Source organism: Mesoplodon densirostris, chromosome 4, assembly GCF_025265405.1.
Source record: "Mesoplodon densirostris isolate mMesDen1 chromosome 4, mMesDen1 primary haplotype, whole genome shotgun sequence".
NCBI classification, from domain to species: Eukaryota; Metazoa; Chordata; class Mammalia; order Artiodactyla; family Ziphiidae; genus Mesoplodon; species Mesoplodon densirostris.
Genome location: NC_082664.1, coordinates 148,823,766 through 148,846,001, shown reverse-complemented (window position 1 = coordinate 148,846,001; position 22,236 = coordinate 148,823,766). Strand labels below are relative to the sequence as shown.

The 22,236-nt window shown below is 41.0% G+C and overlaps 2 protein-coding genes across 4 annotated transcripts in view; both read left to right on the top strand.

Moving 5' to 3' along the window:
- Nucleotides 1-11,575, top strand: part of BTBD1 (BTB domain containing 1) — a 47,463-nt gene extending 35,888 nt beyond the window's left edge. Inside the window, exons 6-8 of one of the 2 annotated variants that reach the window (XM_060097471.1) lie at nt 5,610-5,697; nt 9,123-9,269; nt 9,778-11,575. In XM_060097471.1, coding sequence (XP_059953454.1) covers nt 5,610-5,697; nt 9,123-9,269; nt 9,778-9,936 — 394 coding nt within the window. In that variant the 3' untranslated portion in view covers nt 9,937-11,575. Of the gene's footprint in view, nt 1-5,609; nt 5,698-9,122; nt 9,270-9,777 lie in introns of those variants that run through there. The other variant, XM_060097472.1, reaches the window with a different exon arrangement.
- Nucleotides 11,576-15,347: 3,772 nt separating this feature from the next.
- C4H15orf40 (chromosome 4 C15orf40 homolog) lies at nt 15,348-21,651 on the top strand. 2 transcript variants are annotated; one of them, XM_060097468.1, is made up of 5 exons: nt 15,348-15,500; nt 16,647-16,773; nt 19,128-19,255; nt 19,845-19,896; nt 20,597-20,682. In XM_060097468.1, exons 1-4 carry the CDS (start codon nt 15,387-15,389, stop codon nt 19,857-19,859), a joined length of 384 nt encoding a protein of 127 aa, XP_059953451.1. In that variant the 5' UTR covers nt 15,348-15,386; the 3' UTR covers nt 19,860-19,896; nt 20,597-20,682. The 2 variants fall into 2 exon arrangements, with proteins under 2 accessions (XP_059953451.1, XP_059953449.1); XM_060097466.1 differs by lacking the exon at nt 19,845-19,896 and having other exon boundaries at nt 15,349-15,500; nt 20,597-21,651.
- Nucleotides 21,652-22,236: the final 585 nt, after the last annotated feature.

Here is a 22,236-nt window from a genome sequence, read left to right as displayed (position 1 = left end):
CCCATGAGCCATGGCCGCTGAGCCTGCGCGTCCGGAGCCTGTGCTCTGCAACGGGAGAGGCCACAACAGTGAGAGGCCCGCGTGCCGCAAAAATAAATAAATAAATAAATTTAAGGGAAAAAAAAAAAGAAGAAGAAAATACTTTTTGGTTAATTATTAATTATTGAAAGAAGCATATTCCTTATACAGGAATCTGACAAGGCAAAAAATTTTCTAGGTCAATCTCACTTATATAGAAAAGAAATAAAATAGCATATTGAATCTAGCAGTACCTTAAAAGAATAATACTATAACAGCAAATAGATGTAAATCAACTATAGTCCAATTAAAAAAAAAGTGATAAATCAGGGTCGGAAAAATACATCCATTGGAGATAAATATGCAAGATCCATGTTCTGACATCTTAAGTTTGGTTCTAAAGCTATAAAGTTACAGAAATTGAAGAGTTTATCACACGAAAAGTACACATATTGCTCAGGAGAAGGGTGGCTATTTCAGATACAGAGACTTAAGTTTCTCCTGTGGTTTCTTAGAAAGGGGACACTGAGCAGTGCAATGAACATCATTTAAAATAACATCCATCCATCTGAGTTTTGTAAGGCTATTCCTAATAACGTCCATCAGTGCAAAAGGAGTGCAGATAAGAGTTTGGAGATTGAAAGAATGGCGCAGGGCTTCCCTGGTGGCGCAGTGGTTGAGAGTCCGCCTGCCGATGCAGGGGACGCGGGTTAGTGCCCCGGTCCGGGGGGATCCCACATGCCGCGGAGCGGCTGGGCCCGTGAGCCATGGCTGCTGGGCCTGCACGTCCGGAGCCTGTGCTCCGCAACGGGGAGAGGCCCGTGTACCGCAAAAAAAAAAAAAAAAAAGGCGCAAAACTAGGAAATATATTACTGTAATTCACCACGGTAGCAGATCAAAGAAAAATTTACTTTGATAGATGTCAAAAAGACTTTTGATAAAATTTTACCCTCGATCCAGATATAACCATTAATAGGCTAGATCTAGAAGAATACTTCTTTATCATGATAGACTATTGAAACCTCAAGATAGGGATGCCTGGTAACCTTGCTGTTTTTCAGTAGTGTTCTTAAAACTCTGATTGATGTAGGTATAAAGATAAAGAAATATAGGTAATTAATACAACGTTGTAAATCAACTACACTTCAATATAAACAAACAAAAAAGAAATATTGGAGAGGAAGAGGTGTTTTTCATTTTTTGCAGATAACGTCTATATTAGTAGTTCTTCACTCCATCAGACCTAGTTCTCCCTTTTTTGTAATAAATATTTTGTATTCCCCCTTTATTAACCTGAAATGAAATTCATAGATAATGTGTTTCATTTTTTTTTAATGATATAATGGCCTAGTTGTAATGTAAAGGACAGTAAATGTAACTGATAGTAAAATCAAATGTGTACTTCAATGTGTAGACACTTGGGCAGCACCGGAAGACAAACAAGCAATCAGAGATAGTACCTGTATGCACCAGCACACTGAGACAGCTGTAGGTGCAGGGAACAGGTGTATTATACTCATGTCCCAAATACCATGAGCAGCACTGCTGCCAATTTTGTCATTTTCTTTAAAAGTTTCAACTAAAGCAAACTACGGTCCATCTTGTTTATCCAGTTTCCATATTTGAGAACTCATCTACTTGCTAGAATTTATTTGTAACCCCCAAATCAATACCAGCAGCGCTTTCTTAGTCATTCACAGGAAAGATTTTAGTTGCCTGGGAGCATGATCCTGTGTGAGATCAAACAAAGAGGATGCTCTACCTTCTTATTTCAGCGCTCATACAGAGATGGAGATGGTAGGGGGCAGTGCAGTGCAGGACACTACAGCTCTGTGGCCATTGGACAGTTTGAATCGCAGCTCTGGCATCTGTTAGTGGGGTGGCCTCAGGCAAGTCACTTAACACTCCTTAATTCCATTTCTCTTTCGTGAAACACAGAAAATGGAATATACTAGAATGAGTCGTTCTTAGGATTTAAGATTATAATCCACATGAGTGGTGTGTGTGTGTGTGTGTGTGTGTGTGTATGTACACATTCCCCCTAAGAGCAGTGGCTTAGTATTTGCTAATTCTGTGTTTGCGCCAACTATAAAATATAACTACCACAAATAATGAGAAATGACTGTATATTTCCTCGATTTGTATAGTAGTCACCTCTTGTAAAAGTGAATATTAAAATTGCTGTAAAAATCTTGGTTTATTAATAAAAAGGAATTAAGTTCAAGTCTCTTAGTTAAAAACAAGTTTTTCATCTATATGAATTCTGACAGGACACTTGAAAGTTGGTTGGGATTCTTTGTTTTGGGAGACTTTCCTAAGTATTGCAGTAAATCTGGTGTCCCTGGCTCCCTGTCAGTGGTGCTTCATATCCTTTGTGAAAACAGAGCCTGCCTCCTTGGGCACAGAACTCCTTTTGAGAACAACTAGTCCACCCAGACAGCCTCAGGATCAGTAAAAATCTATTAGAACCAATAAATAAAGAGTAGTGGCAACTTATAAAACGTATGTGCAAAAACCAGTGATGTTCCTGTGTCATTAAAATTCATTTACAGAGATGGGTGGTGTTGATGGTTAACAACAGTGTGAATTACTTAATGCCACTGAATGGTGCACTTTAAAATGCTTAAGATGGTACATTTTGTTATATATTTTGCCACAATAAAAAAATTTTAGAGCATTCCCTGGCGGTCCAGTGGTTAGGACTTGGTGCTTTCAGGGTGGTGGCCCGGGTTCAATGCCTGGTCAGGGAACTAAGATCCTGCAAGCCGTGCGATGCAGCAAGAAAAAAAAAAATAATAATGTTTGAATTTTCAGTTAAAATGGTGAGTAAAAACAGACCCCACTTGCAATAGTAACAAATAACATAAAGTAGCAGGGGTAAATCCTATAGGAAATGTATAGTATGGTATCTTTATAAAGAATTGGAGAACTTCGACTGGAATCAGACAGTGTCTTTCCAAACTAACCTTTCTGAGTTAGGCAGTTCCTTGTAGAAGTCACATGTTTTTGGTAGGGAGGAGTGGGTTGGCAAAATTATTCTAAAATTAATCTGCAAAAAGTAAAGGTATCTTTTTAAAAAGAGTGGTATTAATCAAATATGAAAAATATTGTAAAGCTGTAAGAGAATGTTGTATGGAACATACTACAGAGTTCAGAAACCAACCTAATGTAAATGAACATTTAGAATGTGAGGAAGGATTAACCACTGGGAAAATAAAGTTAGATCTTTACTGATGCCATCTTCCAATATTTGTATAAATTAAAATTTTAACGTTAAAAGGAAACCGTGAAGGTGCTGGAACAGAATGTTTATTTATTATGAGGATGAGATAGGCCTCTCTGAACTTGGCATAGATCATAATTTGACTACAAATAATTCAAAACGTTACATCCAAAACCACCATAAAGTTAAAAGATAAATGACAAATAGGAAAGTTTTTGTAATGGATGTTACTGACAAAGCATATAATAACTATATAACATGGTCTTTCGAATCCACATGAAAAGGACACTCATCAGCAGAGAAAAATGGGAAAAGAATGTGAGTGGGTTTTTCATTAAAGAGAAAATCAAGTAGATAGTAAGCATATGAGCAAATGTGTTAACTCAGTAATCAAATATAAATAGAATTTGTCAATCATCAGTTTCTCAACAGCAAAAAGAAATGAAGATACTTGTGGTTGTTGAGAGTGAGATAGAAATGATCTTCATTCCTTGTTGGGTGTAAAGTTTTATAATCTTCCCAGAAAGCAATTTGATAAAGTTCATCTAACGCCTTAAGAATATGCCTTTCATTTTCCCCAGAAAATCTACTTCCAGGAATTTATTCTAGGAAATAATGAAGGCACTGTGAAATGATTTAGCTATAAGATTGTTCATCATGGCATTGTTATATAATAACAAAAGCTGCAAATAACCTAGATTATTTAACAAGTAGGAATTGTTTAAATATAATGAATCAGTAGTAGTTTTTTACCTTTTACATGAAGTTACAAAAATATATATATTCTGACATGGTTTTTAAAATAATACATATATGTTCATAGAAAAAAGTCTGTTTTTCTATTGTTTAAAAACAGAACCAGAAGTTTGAAAAGGAAGTGCACCAAACTGAAAATGAAGTTATCTCTAGATGGTAGATTTAGAGATGCTTTAAATTTTTCCTCTTGTTTGCTTAGCTGCATTTTCTAACTTTTTAAACAGAGAATATATTGCTTTTTTATAATAAAAAATTATAAATAATATATTTTTAAAAATTTAAGGTGATCCTCATACTGGGAGTTTAACATAGTGATTAAGAGTGTGACCTTTTGATCCATGCAGACCTGAGGTTGTGTCCCAGCTCTGCTACACATTTTGATCCAGGCAAGTTAATTTCTCTAAATCTCAGTTTTTTCAGCTATAAAAACAGGATGATAAAAATCATACTGTGTTACTTAGTTTATAGAGCTGTTATGATGACTAAAGGAAATAATTCACGTAAGGAACTGAAGCTCGGTGCCTGGCACAGGAAGTGCTCATAAAGTGGCAATGGTATGGTAGTAATAATAATAAAACTTGTTACTTCAGTTCTTAAAGTATGAAATGTTGAGGATAACTGCTTTATATTATAGATTATCTCTTATTATACAGTCATTTAGTGCCATTTGTGCTTGATGCTAGTTTTTATACATTTATAAAATGGAGTAAGGTGGGTCTTTTTCTTAACTATGGTGTCTAAACTGGATCTGCTAATTGTTCTAGTGTGAAATCTCATTCTGATCCACCTGTGTAACTTCGGTCCTGTCCCCAGACCTCCACCACCAATTCTGTTACAGCAGCCTGCTTCCTTCACAACTCTTATCACAATTTATAATTAATGATTTATCCCTTTGTTTACTTATTTATTATCAGTGTCCTCCATTAGGCCATAAGTGCAGTAGGGGCAGAGACTGTCTTGTTGACCATTATTTCCCCAGTGCCAGGCCCAGTAAGTATTCATTGAGCTGAAGAATTGTCAGAGTTTGGGACGCTGCACATCAGGTCTGATGGCAGACACATCTCTGTTCATGAAGGAGATGTGCAGACAGATTTGGACTAAAATTATCATCACAACAAAAGTGGGTATTTAGGTTAAATAAATTGCTTGGCTCAAAAATGTACAGTACAGGGCCTCCCTGGTGGCGCAGTGGTTGAGAGTCCGCCTGCCGATGCAGGGGATACGGGTTCGTGCCCCGGTCTGGGAGGATCCCATATGCCGCGGAGCGGCTGGGCCCGTGAGCCATGGCCGCTGGGCCTGCGCATCCGGAGCCTGTGCTCCGCAACGGGAGAGGCCACAACAGTGAGAGGCCCGCATACTGCAAAAAGAAAAAAAAAAAAAAAAAAATGTACAGTACAGAAAACAGATTCTACTTAAGTTCCCAATAAGTTACTCTAGCAAGAGTTTTTTGGTAAGCAAATGACATTTCCAAGGATGTTTAATTTTTGATAGTTTTCTTTATTATGAGCAAAATTAGATGTTCTGAGTAACACTTTAAAAATGTATAAGCCTTTGGAGTATGAATGCTTACTGAATTATGTATGTTATTTTATATTTGGCCTCATTCTCTCAGGTTCACAGTTAATAGAAGAATCTCTATAGTCGGATTTGGTTTATATGGATCTATTCATGGTCCCACGGATTATCAAGTGAATATACAGGTACACTTTTTTTTGCCCACTGTATACCATCTGAAATATATAACAAGTGTCATTTTACGATAAGATATTGTTTCGGCAAAATCCAAATTTCAGTATAATTATCCCAGGCATCAGAAAGCCTATTAGTATTTTAAGCCTAGAGGGTTCCATTTTACAATTGATCTAAAAAGTGTAGTTTCAGAAAATTGAGGTCCTGGGGTCCTTAACAGAAGCATTAACATACAAGGAGCTCCTTTGTCCAGGAAACCCTTCTGTTAGTTCTTCCTGCCATGCACTGACTGTCTCAAAACACCCACCTGCTTGTTTCATGGTACTTTGAACTCTAGGGCTTGAGACTGTCTAATTTCCTATAACTACTGGTAACACCTCTGATTTCTGATTGTCTGACCATACCCTGCCCCATTCTTAGGTCTGCTCCACCTCAGTTCTTTCAGATATAACACAATTACTTAATCTTGAAGAAAGTGAAGCACCTCTCTCCTTCCCTTCCAGTCAACCAGTGTTCTCCACACTTTTGATTGCACATCCCAGTTAGTGAAATTATTTTTGAAACACATCTACATTGTACTTTTATTTACGATACACATATACCTATGCAATACTATACTTATTTTATATTATACATAAATTAAAACACAAAAAATAGAAATGAAAAAAGGAAGTGAACAATGTTTCAGACTTCTTTCAGCTGAAAAAACTGCCCTCTCTAAAATGTTAATTAATATACTTTTTTTTTTTGGCTGTACGTGGGCCTCTCACTGTTGTGGCCTCTCCCGTTGCAGAGCACAGGCTCCGGACGCGCAGGCTCCGTGGCCATGGCTCACGGGCCCAGCCGCTCCGTGGCATGTGGGATCCTCCCGGACCAGGGTACGAACCCGTGTCCCCTGCATCGGCAGGCGGACTCTCAACCACTGCACCACCAGGGAAGCCCTAATATACTATTTTTAATAGTAAAAACATTGGTGAACTTTGTGATCAAAATGCATCATTGACTTTCAAGATACACAACAATTCAAAGATCTGGTCTGGTCTGGTCCGGGGACTTACCTGGTGGCACAGTGGTTAAGAATCTGCCTGCCAGTTCAGGGAACACAGGTTCGAGCCCTGGTCCAGGAAGATCCCACATGCCGCAGAGCAACTAAGCCCGTGCGCCACAACTACTGAGCCTGCATGCCACAACTACTGAAGCCCTCGTGCATAGAGCCCGTGTTCCGCAACAAAGACAAGCCACCGCAATGAGCAGCCGGCATACTGCAATGAAGAGTAGCCCCCGCTCGGCACAACTAGAGAAAGCCCGTGTGCAGCAAGGAGGACCCTCCCTACGCAGACAAAAATAAACAAAGATCTGGTCTGATGACAGCCAAAAAAGATACTTTACTACCTCACAAAGACACCTTGTTCCAAATGGAAGAATTGCTTTATTAGCTGTGCTAATGAAATCATGCTTATTTTTAAATTCAATCCACTAACGTTTATAGTGAAATTCAGCTATAAATTAAATCATTCATGTCAATTCGTTGCTCTTATAAACCAAAGCCACTGAAATTGTTTATTTGAAAGATTTTAAAGGTTAGGAAATTTTTTTTCTATAATTTTTAATGCCAGAAAAACACAGCAGACCTCTCAGGGGTATAAAAGATTTTCCTGATCACTCCCCGTTTTACTTTATATATTGTTAAGATCCTATCCATAGGATCCATAAGCCCCCCTTAAGCAGGCCGTATAATGTGCAGGCCTGGGAAGGAGTGAGGGCCCCACAGTCATTCTCTTCAATTGTGGAACCCCTGTCTTCCTTCAGTGCCCCTCACATATTACATGAGACACCAGATTCCTTGTGTACAGTCTGAGGGAGGGCATTGGGGTTATAGGTATATTAAAATGATAAAATATAAAATGAAGAGAAGTAGGACTTCTCTTTATTTTCTTCCGCCCAGTGGCTAGTCCCATGCACCCTCTAGATAACACTACCAGATAGACTGCCTGGGTTTGAATCTCAGCTCTACCATCTCAAGGGTGTGACTGGGGGCAAATCAGGTAACCTCTCTGAGCCCCAGTGTCCTTGTTTACTTTGACAGTAATGGTACCTCCTTTATGGTTTTGTGAGCAACGGTTGAGATGACGCATGTAAAGTGTTTGGAACGTAGTCTGTTGCTGTCGTTGTTGCTGTAGTTTTATAATTTGAGTCTCACAGTAGCCTTAGGAAGAAGGCAAACAAGTTTTTTTCCCAAATTAAAAGATAAAACTGAGGCTTGGAGAAGTGGTTTACTCTAGATTACACTGCCACAACGAAATCCTATGTCTTACTACTTTTTCCAGGGCACCATCATGTCTTTTTTTTTTTTTTTAATTGAACTGTGTGATATACTGTAGTCCCTCAGTATCTGCAGGGGATTGGTTCTAGGACCCCCTGTGGTTACCAAAATCCACGGATGCTCAAAGCCCCTTATATAAAATGACGTAGTACAGTCAGTCCTCCATATCCACAGGTTCTGCATCCGCATATACCGGGGGCCGACTGTACATACAGAAAAGTAGACATAAGTGGTACATATGGCTCCCTTTTCATAAACTGTGAACACACTTCTGTAACCAGCAGCCTGATCAAGGAACAGGGTATTACAGCACCCCAGACATCCCCTTGTGATCTTTTCTGGTCACTATCCCGCCTGAGGTGGCCACTGTCCTAATCTCTCGCTGCATGTACTGGTTCAGCCTGTTTTACTATTACCGTTTTTACCTGATGTATGCAGAAAGATGGCTTTGTGAGCCTTGGCCTCCACACATACTGTTCCCTTGCATGAAGACTTTTCTCTTATAACCTGGTAACCTCTGAGTTGAGCTTTTAAAACTCTCTTCTGTGGAGCCTCCCCCCTTTCCTGACAATCAGTTTTTCCTCTCCTCCTCCACTTCATCTTATGCATAGCTCTCTACTGCAGGTGCTGTACTGAATTGTCATTGTTTACTTGTCTTCTCTAATGACTAGAAGCTCCTTGAGGGTGTCCCTCAGTGCCTGGCACAGGTTATGGAACTAAATCGAAAAGACAGAATTTTCATATTTCGAAATATCCACATAGGAAATGCTACAGGAATTTCCCAGCAACAAGACATAGGCTAGCAAAGGCTCATTTCCCTCAGGTGTCTAAAATCCACACAGTCTAAAACACCAGTTCCCAAGCCATGTGTCTTTTTTAGAAGCTCCTCTCTCCTGCAGCCAAGGCCCAGTTATCTGACATCCTCCCCATCCTTACTGCAGTGAATGCATTTTCTCACAGCGTGTTTAAAGCCATCTTTGGTGGTTAGAGACAGTAGAGAAACATTATAGCAGAGAGATGTAGTCGTCTATTCTGCTGTGCCTAAGGGCTTCATACTCTCTTCTACGAAACTTTGTTTTAACTTAAATTTAATTTCTCTTTTAAAAATTACAGATCATTGAATATGAAAAAAAACAAACCCTGGGACAAAATGATACTGGATTTAGTTGTGATGGGACTGCTAACACATTCAGGGTCATGTTCAAAGAACCCATAGAGATCCTACCCAACGTGTGCTACACAGCATGCGCAACACTCAAAGTAAGAGTCTTCCTGAATGTCCCAGGTGGTGAGCTGGCGGGGCCCATGGTTTCCTCTTGCATGTTAGAGAGCGCGTGTTTCAGTAGAAGCTGAGAGTCACTAACAGTACAGCCTTGTCGGAAGCAGGGAAGGTAAGAAGGTGGGAGCGAAAATATTCCACTGCGTTGAGAAGAGCAGTGCCTCTCAGCAGAGCTCTGCTCTGAAAGAAATAGTTCTTCATAAGAAATAGCCCTTTGTTTGAGTAGGAGATTGTAAGTTTGACAGAAGATAAAACAATTATTTCCTTAAAACCATTTCACTGTCCTCTAATAGCTGAGCTCTACATTCAGTATTTTTAGTCATTAATTAGCTTGTAGCAAAAACTACATTTTTCCTTAAATGACTTGGCATAAATTTTTATACAAGAGCTATAATGAAATACAGTAGATCGGTAACATAATTAAAATACCACATTAAATTGAGTGCTTATTAAATGAAAATTACTAATGAACCTTTTGTTCTCATTTAGGGTCCAGATTCCCACTATGGCACAAAAGGACTGAAGAAAGTAGTGCATGAAACACCTACTGCTAGCAAGACTGTTTTTTTCTTTTTTAGTTCCCCTGGCAATAATAATGGCACTTCAATAGAAGATGGACAAATACCAGAAATAATATTTTATACATAATTCAGCATTATAATACATACTGGCTAAATAGCACCATACAGTCTAGTCTCAAAGGCATAAAAAACTGGCCACAGAAAAGAGTTTCCGTGTTATGAATATTTATAACTAAGATAAGAGACATTTTAGTTTCTTAGAAAAGATAGATAAGTGTTGACTTAAATCTCTGCATGATTTAAAGGGAGATTTTCCATTTTCTTATAACGTTAGGGGAAAAAAGAACCGGTTTAATTGTTTAAAAAAAACACACAGCTATTTCAGCTTTATCTTGCATAATTTCATAGATTAGCTGACTCATGATCTTTCAGCAGTTTTATAACTGAAAGATTCTTGTTTTATATAGCTGGTTTGTTTTTTTTCCTGTTTTAACTGTTTTGAAGGTTACATAAGATGAGGTGGGTCAGTATTCCTACAGAATTCCTATTAACTCAAATAACTAATTTCAGAAAACGAAGAAAACTGACCTCATCTTTGGAGTTTCTAACTATCTGGTGGTTAGCATTTGCAGTATTGCTAGAAACAGGCTTAACAAATGCCAAAGAAAATCTTCAGTGCATTTACAGAAAAGGATATTTTATAATAGTATAATATGTTCCATAGTACAGTTTTAAATGATAAATGAAATTTGTACGAATTCACAATGTGATATAAACAAAGGATCTAAAGGTGTACTCCGAGACTGGCTTCTTTATCACTAAGCTGCACCACTGTACATGTCTCTCTCTGGGGGGATGCGGTTGAGAATTCCCAAGACTGAGATGATGGCGGTGGTGCTGATGGTGGCTGAGTAAACAGATATCAGTTCAGCTCTGTGGCGATAATCTTACACAGCAAGAACTGGAATGAAATACTAACATCTCTAACAGCTGCTTTGAAACTTTAAAGATATCCAACAGAATCACTCCTGAAAAGTATACTTCCTGTCACCTACACAGTTCTATCCAAGAAATAAAATGTTTAACATTCATGACCTCACTGTCACAGGTACAGCTGCCTAAGGAGGGGATAGGAAGTATATTGGCAGAATGACATTTATACAGTTTTATAAAGCAAAATTTTTATGTAAAATTTTTTCTTTCCCTTCAAAATGATTATCTCATTAAAAATATATGTGTGACTGGGCTTCCCTGGTGGCACAGTGGTTGAGAGTCCGCCTGCCAATGCAGGGGACACGGGTTCGTGCCCCGGTCTGGGAAGATCCCACATGCCGCGGAGCGGCTGGGCCCGCAAGCCATGGCCGCTGAGCCTGCGCGTCCGGAGTCTGTGCTCTGCAGCGGGAGAGGTCACAGCAGTGAGAGGCCCGCGTACCGTAAATATATATATATATATATACATATATATATATATATATGTATGTATGTATGTGTGTGTGTGATTAAGCTATATCAAATAGTTGTGGAAGATGTGTAGAAATCACAATTCTTTTAAGTTTCAACTTTAAAAATTTTTTCTAAATGGTAATTAGGATAAAAAAAATTTCCATCTAAAGTAGTATTTAATATTTTCAATAAGGTAGTGAGGTGTGGTGGTGGCAGAGGTCTCATGTAACTGCAGGTAGTCACACAAGGGACAAGAACCGTTTACTGACATGGGACATACCCTGGAATTTTTTAAAAATAAATATCTATTGTACTTTTATTTATTTTTTTGTCATTTGTCTTTTCTAAAAGTTGAGTGTAAGACACCATTTTGGAACAAAGCTTCTAATTAATTGAGGTTGAACCTTATTTTTAATTTATGGAAGTAATGCAACCCATAGTAAGAATGCCTTACTGTTGCCTTAAAGCAACTATAGCAGCAACAACTGTTGCCGCCTGGTGCTTCATCAGTTTTTTTCAGTCTCAGGTTTTTCTCCCCTGTTCTACTCTCAGTAGGTGAGAGAAAGGAAACTGTTCTTGTTACTTACTCTGATATAGTGTAAGGACCATCTCGCCATCGTTTAGTATTAATAGAGCTACCTGAGTGACTCCTGGGTACCAGGCTCTGCACTGAGTACTTTACACACGTTCTCATTTGCTTCTCACAACATCAGTAAGTACTATTATATCAGGAAGTACTATTATAATACCCATTTCACAGGCCAAGAAATTCATGTTTTAAAAGGTCAGTAAGTGGTGGGAAGCAGAATTTAAACCCAGATCTATCTCCCAGGCTACAAAGTGGGAAAATATTTTGCTGGGTCCCAAAATGCCACCGTTCTCAAACTTTATAATGAGACCCAAAAACATACTTGGCTAATCTGTATTTACTGTAGAATATAAGCAATTTCTATTTTTTAAAAGAGTGATTACTCCAGTATCTACCCAACAAATTGTGATTATTTGTTTGCATTATCAAAGTGTTCTTTCTTTAAGGCCCACATAAGTAGTACTTTTAATTTGCAAGAAAAAAAATTTACCGGGAAACAGACAACCTTATAGGACATTAGAGAGAGCCAGGTCTTCAAATGCAGTATGTTAAATGCAATACGTTTTAGACAAAACATTGTTCCCTTTCAAGTCCTGTCTCCTTCAAACAGTCTCCTTTTTGCTTCCCTGTTCTAGTTATCCAGATTCAAAACCTGAAAATTGTCCCTTGAATTAGACAATGCATCATTCATAAGAGAGGACGGTGCTATAGTAATCCCAGCCCCAAGAGCTACACGGCTCATTTAGTCTTTTGCACACTCAAAAAATCCATCTTCTCCATTGGCAAAGGCTAAGATAAGATTGAGTTTTTAAATTGAACTTTACTAAAACCTGAAAGAAATGTAAAAGAAAATAGGAACCAGTATAAACATTTATAATGGGTTTTCTGCCATTTGGATCATAGCCCTTATTTATTTATTTTTACCATTGGGCAGTATTTTTTCCAACTCTTTCCAGAGGCAAAGATTCGGGGCAGAAGCAACAACAGATGTACAGTTTGGGTGGCAAATGGAGCTGATGGCTTTTCCCCTCCCCCTTCTCCACCCCCCACTCCTGAGTGACCTTTGGGAAAGTCTGAATGGTCCTTGCAGGGCACCTCTCTCTCTCTGCCTTCGCTCATCTAGTCAACTGCCAGATAACAATAATCCACGATTGCAAGTGCCCCCTTTATTTCCATCTAAGCTGTCAAAGCTTTAACTGAGGCTGTCATGACTTCACCCCAAACTATATAATGGTGATTCAGCTTTTGTGCCCCAATTCTTAAATGATCTCAAAGAAAATATGGCTTTGGTTTAACACCTGGTTCACTTTCTTCTATCAAAGCCTTCACACTGAGTGGCCTCAGTATCCAAGTGGGTGGACAACCCAGCCAAACCTAGCTTTCCATTTTCTTCCTAACCTCCAGTAACCTTCATTTCATGTCAATCACTCCTGCTCATGACCACACCATGTACCTTGTCATATGGACTCGCACTACTTCTGAAATGGTAAATTCAGACATTATACTCTTCTGACCACAACCTTCGATGCCTCTTCAGCTCTCACACATACTCCCATACATGTGTCCTTGAACCTCAAGACTGCCATTCCCTTGACCTCTCCGTCCTTTCTGTCAACCCTCTTCCTTCCCTACCCTAGTAGACTCCACCTTCGATCTTTTGTTTTTTTTCCTTCTCCACTTTTGATCTTTGATCACCATTAACCATTTCAGTAACCCTCAACCCCCTCATACCCACCTGGATGAAACCAGTTGTCTGCCTTATCTTCAACTTCCTGGCTGCTGGGTCCAGGCATTTAAAAATGATATAACTACAAGACTGGGGTCATGATGATTTCATGGTCTCCAAGTTCAGCTAGACCATCAGTGTTGCAGAGAGAATGTCAACAGTTAGCTCTTTGACATTCTCCAGAGTATTTAAATCGGTTCCACTCTCTTCACATCTTCAACACCTCCTCTCCTTCAGCTAATGAACTCCAGCTCCTCGCATCAAACCTATACACACAGCTACATGTGCACCTAAACTTTTCCTTCTCTTGTGAAGGAAGGGGTGTCTGAGTAAGGCTTCTTGTAGACAGGTCAGTCTCCACCTGTGCTCAGAACCACCCCCCCCCACCTCCCTCTGTTGTAACGTCTCCTCTCTTGGCTTATTCCTATGAATATTCAAACGTGGTTAATTCTCATCCAGTTTAAAAAAGAAAAAACATCTTAACATCATGTGCGCCTCCAATACCAGTTACTCCTTCACAGTGAAATCGAATTATTTTCTACACGCATTATCTCTTTCATCTTCTGCACTGAAACTGCTAGCACCTAGGTCACTAACACCGCTCATTTCTGTTTTACATGCCTTCTCTGTGGCACTACTCCCTGTTGACTACTCCCTCTTGAAGTACCCTTTCTTGGCTGCTACGTACTCCTACATCTGGCCAATGTCATTTGGTGCCTTCTCTTCTTTACATTTTCTTAGGGTTCTGTCCTGGGCCCTCATGCTCTGCACTCTCTGAGTCTTTATCTCATCTACGTGCATTGCTTCAATTACCATCTATTTTCAGAGGGCTCCAGAATCCATCATCAGTCCAGATCTCTCAAGCTTCAGTTACAGACATTCAGTTACCCCCTTAATATTTCTACTTAGGGTCCCACAGCTATCTCAAACTCATTATGTCCCGGACCGAACAACTCACCTCAGACTGCCAAATCTGCTCCTCGGGCCCCAAATCTGGGCATCTTCCCTGACTCTTCACTCTCATTCCCACAGCCAGTCATTCCCCAAGCTCCGATCATTCTAGTTCTTGAGTATCCTTGAAATGATCAGCTCTCAGTTCTCCATTCCCACTGCTACTACTCTGGTTCAGGCCACCATCTTCCATTTAAGAGGGACATCTCCCTACCTCTATTCCTCTATTGGCCACATTGCAGCCAGTGATCTTTCTAATCACAACAAATGTGACTCTACCAATCCTTTGCTTCAAACCCTTCAATGACTCTGATCTTGCCTCCGCCTTCTTCAGTTTCATCTTTTGCCACTTCGCACATCAGAATATATTTCCTCTCCTTTTACATTGTGGCATCCTCAGCGCCTGGCACAAGGTAGATGCTCCATCAGTACACGGAAGGTACCCAAAGGCTAAAGCAGCAGGATACTTACTCTACATCCACTTAAGGACCATAGGAAGCAGCGTGGGGCTCTGCACCTGCTAGCTGGCTGCAGCAGCGAGAAGACACCTGGCCCTGTGCGCTCTTTGCCGCTCACTCCAATCCTTTCTTCCCATGAGGAAACAAGACCAGAGGGGGTTGGGGGGTGGTCACGACTCGACCAGAGCCCAGCTCCCCATCTCTCAGTCTCCTGAGCCGCTTTTCTAGGTGGCGAGGGTCCCGCGCAGGTCCTGGAAGAACGAGGGGTCTTGTTCCCGCCAGCCGGAAGGTGTCGCCCTCGTGCCAGAGCAGAGACGCAGGCCAGAGAAGCCGCTCCCGCCCGCTGCGTGCGCAGGTGCAGAGGGCTCTTCCGGCGTCGGGCCGCCTTCCCTTCCGCCTCCTTGGCGTGGATGCTGCGGCTCGGCTGCGGTCTGAGGCAGCTGGGGACAGGACCTGGTGCTCGGGCTGCTGCCTGGCTCCCTGTGGGCACCGAGATGCCTAAGAAAGCTGGTGCAGTGAACAAGGCCAGTGGCAAGTCCCTTGTCAGTGGGAGGGTGGGCCGCAGGAATGCTGGTTGAGGAGCGCCGTAGAGAAGTGGGACCCGCGGGTGGGTAGAAGCTCCGCCAACTGCTTGTTGTCTCTGAGTTCCGGGCCTCCCGCTCCCCGTCTTTCTCGGCTGCGCCGCCGCCCACCGGGGAAGTCGGAGGGCCCGGGCCGGCGGCGCGCGAGGCTGTCCCTGAGCTGTGGCTGCCGACCCCGCCGGCCTCGCTCCCACACTCCCAGGCTCGCGCTTCGTGTTCCGGCAGCGCCGTGCGGCCTGTGCTTCCCTGGGAGGCTCTAGTTAGCGTTCTGTCTGTCTCCTTCCCTTGGCTGGTCTTCGCCCCCCTCCGTCAAGAACCCACCACTCCCACACTTCCTTTCCATCGTCTCTGCAGGGCTGACTCCAGTCGGTTCCTAAGACCCGGCTCTAAGACTGCCTCCTGCCGGGAGCTTCCCCAGTGTCTTGAGGCGGGACTGCCTTCCCCTTTGCGCCGTGATGCCCCGTGCGTGTGTGGTCGGCGCTCCTAGCACAGTGTATTAGAGTGATTATTTGTTCTTTTTCTCGCTGCAGTCCGAGCTCCTTGAGCTCTATGTGTCCTTATTCATCTTTACATCTCCTTTGCCTACATAACTGCCTTGGTGCGCAGTTCATGTTTGTTCAATGGAAAGTTCCTAGTACAGCTTCTGGCACACAATAGTCCTTTAAATACCACTGTTGTTCCTTCCTCCTCCCCTTCCCCCCAGAACACACGGATATACATCCTCCAACCATAGTTGTTCAGAAACCTTTGATAACTTGTGCTGCTTGAGATACAAAGGTGAATAATGAATAACCGCTGCTCCCTGAGGAATGGGAAATACAAAGCCGACAGTAGGAACCAGTTCTAAGTCAGGTCTTCCAAGGCAGGAAAAAAGCACTTTGTGGGGTTGATGGGAAGGCTTCATGGGAGAATTGATTTGACCTATGAAGGCTGATGGAAGACCATTCTGGGTGGCCAGAACTCCCTGGACGTGACCCATTAGCCTAGTTTGTCTTGGTTAAGGGTGAAAAGGAATCATGGAAGGATCAAATGTGTGGGAAAGTATTTTGTAACCGTAAAGTTGTAGTGTGATTGTTGTTGTCATTTTAGGGTAAAAGCCAGAGCAAGGAAGCAGAGAGACCAGTTCCTCCCTCAGGTCCTGTGGCAGTTGATCCCAAAGGCTGTGTCACCGTAGCCATCCATGCCAAGCCTGGTTCCAAACAAAATGCTGTGACAGGTATACCTGGCCACTGGGGTGGGAATCTTGTATGAACCACTTGTCTCCTCTCCATCCTCCCTTTGCCTTGGCTTGCTGGAAGTTCATCCTGTGTGGTCAAGTATATTTTTCACACCTGCAGTTAGAGGCTTCTCCATTTTTAAATTCTGGATTCTAATGTAAAGGTGTTATCTAGTGTTTAAAAGCAAATATACCGGGCTTCCCTGGTGGCGCAGTGGTTGAGAGTCCGCCTGCCGATGCAGGGGACACGGGTTCGTGCCCCGATCCCGGAAGATCCCACATGCCGCGGAGCGGCTGGGCCCGCGAGCCATGGCCGCGGAGCCTGTGTGTCCGGAGCCTGTGCTCCGCAACGGGAGAGGCCACAGCAGTGAGAGGCCCGCGTACAGCAAAAAAAAAAAAAAGCAAATATACCATATTTAAAGCATACCAAGTTAGATGAAAAAAACATTGTGTATTGTCCTTTTTAATATGGTATTTTATGAACCAGGATTTACTGTGGTGATCAATTCAAAATACAAACTGCAAATCGTTATGTTGTACACCTGTTATGTGTCAATTATACCTCAAAATTTAAAAAGGTATTTTAGAAAGAACATATATAGAAACGTGTAGCCTAGATGATTCTTAGTTTGTCCTATTCCAAAAGTGGAAACATTGGCCAGAGAAAGAAAGATGTTTTGGTTGATTTTTTTAATGACCATTGGTCCAAGGAGGGAGAGAAAACCTCAGATCTGAGAACCTGATCATCAACACGTGTGTGAGCTTATTTCCAATCAAAACTCTACAAGATATTCCTGGGCCCAGTTCTTTCATCTGTCAAATGAGATAGTTAGAAGCTTTTAAGCTATTCCCTGGAGTCCAAAAGGTGCCTCAGGAATCTGCGGTGGGCAAGGGGGAGGTTGGCAGACAGGACTCCTGAGTAGCTGTTTACATTTGTTTTAAATGCTGGGGCTTCAGGGGAGATTGGGTGGGGTGGGGAGGCTTCTGATTGGGAAAAAAGTTTGATCTGAGTTATCTTGACGGCTTTTTCACCCACTAAAGCTAAAGCTCTGTATTCCAATTTTTAAAATATTTTGAAAACAAGACCTCAGAATTGGGGTGCTAGGCCTGGTTTGTGTTGATGGCCATGTTAGCTTGGCTCTTTGTTGGCTGTACCCTCCTTGGCCAGCATTTTCTAAGTAGTCACTGTGGACACTGCTGTTTGAATACCATGTTTCATCAGATCTAACTGGCCATCATCTATAAGGTGCAGAAGTACTTTATGTACCAGTAAGACAAAATCCACATCAACTAAACACTTTCTTTTCCATTTATTATATCAGGATTTCAAAGATATTAAAATGTGAAAAACTGTGCATCATAGAATCAGTGACAGGATAGGAGGAGGGTTGTTCTGCCATCTCATTCCTGTGGATTCTGTAGCCGTGTTTACACAGGCAAGATGTAAGCATGTGGAAATGCCCAAGTAACCCCAGATGCAGGACCAGCTCAAGCTCATTTGCAAACTGCTTTGAGTGTATACTTCTCTCTCAGAAATAACAGTGGAGGATTGCAGGCAGGTTGCTCTTTATAAAGGCTGTATTGATGAGGGAGTCTGGACCACTCTTCAAAAAGCAGTGTTCATTGTCCCTGGATTTCAAAGCATGAATTCAAATTTGTGAATCACGATGCCACTTTCTAGCCATGTGACCTTGGACACATTACTTCTCAGTTCCAATTTCCTCGTTTGTAAAATGGAGATAATAAAGGTATTAATATCTTCATAAAATTATAGGAATAAACAAGTTAATATCTGTAAAGCCCTTAAAACATGTTTGTGTGCCCTTAAAATTAGTGTATGTAAGCGCTGTGTAGATGCTAACTAAATACTACATTTTAAAAACATCAAAGAGACATTTCACATAAGAGGGGAATCTAATCCGGTGCTCCCATTTTCCTGATGAGGAGACCCCAAACAACCCTCTACAGTTTCGTGAGCTGTCTGGTTCATCCACTTCCTCGGTGACATTGCGGGGCTAAAGCCCAGCTCCGCTGACTCCCCTGCCTGGGCTCTTCCTGTTAGACCAAGTGCAGTTTCCAGCTCCTGAATCCAGGTTATTGCCCAGGACTCTGTAGGCCCATTTTGGTCAGCAGGGTGGGGTGGGGTAAATATCAATTTTCTTCTCTGGATTTCTGTAATGGTAGAGGCCTATTTATGTTTATGTTCCCTTAACTGTGATTAATCATTGTTCATTCAGCAGTTATTAATTGAAAACCTATAACATGCCAGACAAATGCAAACACTTTTACAAAATATGCTCACTGCGTGAAGAAAAAACTCCATGAGTATCAAGTCCACACTGTTTTCATTCCAGATGTGACAGCCGAAGCTGTGAGTGTAGCTATTGCAGCACCTCCGACAGAAGGAGAGGCTAACGCTGAGCTTTGTTGGTATCTTTCCAAAGTCTTAGAGCTCAGGAAGAGTGATGTGGTTTTGGATAAGGTAGGTCTCTCTCTCTCTCTCTCTCAACATCTTTGAGTACATCAGTCACTACTTTTAAAATACCAATTTTTTTCTTTTCCAAATAATTGAAAAGCCAGTTGTTTTTAATGCTCATAATCCTTTAATCACTAAAATCTGTGAATTCTTCCTAATCTCCTTCACTCCTAATGCCTCACTCCTTCAGACTGTGCACACGCTATTCCTTAATTGCCATCATTTCCAGCATTTTCTCCTTTCTAAGTTCATTCCTATACCTGCTCTGTCAGATTAATCTTGTCTTTTCCCTCAAGTCATCACCATACTAGAAAAATCTAAAATGGTTCCTGTTATCATCTCCATTAGTGAGTTCATCAAGCACACCTGGTCCCCCGTGTTGCCCTTGCTCACCAGGAGAAGCTTATTAGGAAGAGACGACTCATGTGAAGTCATTAATACCATGGGTTTGCACTAGGGGTGGATATCAAAATCACCTGGAAATGATTTCTAGAACACAGGTTCCTGGGCATCACCCCAGACTTAACTGAAATAGAATCTGCAGGAGTAAGACCCACTCGTGTTTATATTTCTTAAAGCTCTACTTGTTTTTCAGTGCTATACTCTGTAGCTCCTACCCAGGATCCAGCGGGCACTCGGAGTCATTGGTTAGTAGGCTGTACCTAAACGTCCATCTGATCAGGCCACTCCCTCACCGTCGCCCCTGTGGCAGGTCGTTTTGCATTTTCTCCAGCACACGTGCTCTGGCATTTGCCTGAGACTCCCCACTCTTCCACCTGTGCAGCTTCTACCCATTTAGATAAATACCTGCTCAAAATTTACCTTCTTTAAAGGGTGTTTACCTTTTTATAGTTGTCTTAAGCAGTTGTGGAATCATAGCACTTGGATATGTGGTTGCTTTTTGTTCAGAATTTTCAGAAATGTGTAACAGTATAGAGAATACCAATTTGTTTTACATTTGGAATTATTTTTATACAAAGTTTATATAAAATTGCAATATTTGTTTTGGTAATTTAAAAAATAACTTAAAAGTATTACTTGAAACCAGAATATTGAACATCTGGATTCCACATTCATTTTGAAAATTTAATGCCTAGCTTTTATTATTACAGAAATTGATGTATGAAGGTTAAAAACTCTGGAGAGTTGTAAAAATATTGTAGTAAGGTGGAATCTAAGAGACAGCCTTTGGTTAGACCAGAAATGGCTAGGGGAAAGTGGGCACTAAGCTGTCAAGAAAACACCAGCCCACCTGTAACAACCCCTCAGCAACTAAGGTCTGCTCTCTCTAATAGCATTAGAAAGTTTAGTGTGTTATCCTGACACCGTTTTTTCCTTTTGGTCCAGGGTGGTAAATCTCGTGAAAAAGTGGTAAAGCTTTTGGCCTCCAAAACTCCGGAAGAGATCTTGGAGAAACTGAAAAAGCAAGTTGAAAAAAAATAAAGGCAAGAAATGAAAAGTACACCCTTGAGAAACTTTTTTATTGCTAATGGTGAAAAGACTGTTAAAAAGGAAAATATAAAGACACAGAACGTGGAAATACACATATATTTAATAAGAACAGGACACACAAAAAAAGTATGAAGATTAAAAATACTGTTATGTTGAATTTAGGTTCTAAAATCCCTGATCCCAAACAGCTTGCGACATGTTACTCTGATTTCATGGCGTTACAAAATAACAGAGCTGGAAAGGATATTTAAGATGACCTGATTTAGCCCCTTTCATTTTGTCATGGGGCTTCTGACATCCAGAATTTGAGTGTATTCAGGATCTCATGGTGCAAGATCGCAACTAGAACCTAGATCCCTTGGCTCCCAGTTGAATGCAGTTTATCCCAATTGTAAATTAAAATATTTCCACAGCACTACTGGGGATGGCCTTCTAATCCAGTTTACAAGTGACAGAGGAAGACCTGTCACTGCTTCATAGTGTCGCTTTGTATTTTAAAATGATTATGTAAAATGCAAAATTTTTTTTTTTTTTAAATTCTGTTGACCATTTTGTTAAAAAGTAAATAATAATAATCAAGACTTGTAATTTAGGGAATTCCCTGGCAGTCCAGTGGTTAGGACTCGGCACTTTCACTGCCAGGGCCCCGGTTCAATCCCTGGTTGGGGAACTAAGATTTCCGCAAGCCATGCAAGACGTAGCCAAAAAAAAAAAAAAAAAAAAAAGACTTGTAATTTAATGTTAATTTTCATTTTTGAGAAGTCACTGAATTTTCTTCCTCCTTGGATGGTAACTGCAGTCATCAAATCTAGTAGTTCTTATGAATCTCCTAAGATCCTCAAAAGAAGACAGAAGATCTGGAAGCTATTTTCAGTATCTGTAAAAACCTATCAGAAGTCATATATCTATATTGAACTTCAAAAGCTAATAATAAATGTCTTGTTTTTAAATGTTCAATCAAATTATAGTAATTTGTTAAGGTGAATAACTTAACCTGATTACCTTTGCTGATAGAAGAGCCAATCTGCAGTTGTGTACTTTGTCTAAGTACATGAGAAAAATCTATTGACAGACAAAAATCTTTAAAAATATAAAATCCACAAAAAGGACCAATAATAAAAATTACAGACGGTAAAAGAACTGGGAGCCACTCCTCTAGTTTAGCTTACTCTGTTGAGAGGAACCAAGGACAACCAAAGTTAGGTGGCTCATCCAAGATCAGAGTAAACATTAAGGGCAGAGCGTGCGTTACGCCCATCTGCCTTCTCTTCTAAGCCATTATGCCACATTGCCTCCAAACGTGCTTCTGTTTTATGTGGTCTTGGCTTCGGAACGTTTTCTGTTCTTTTTCAGCATTGTTCTGGTGTGTGCTCTACAGGCATTTTACTTGTGGTTTTTACATGAATCGTTTGTTAGGATGCTTTCCTTGATAAGTAACAGAAAACTAACTCATCTGGCTCAAACAATAAAGGGATTTATTAGCTCACATACCTGGGAAGTCCAGAGGCAGGGTTTACTTAGAGGTTATTGACTCA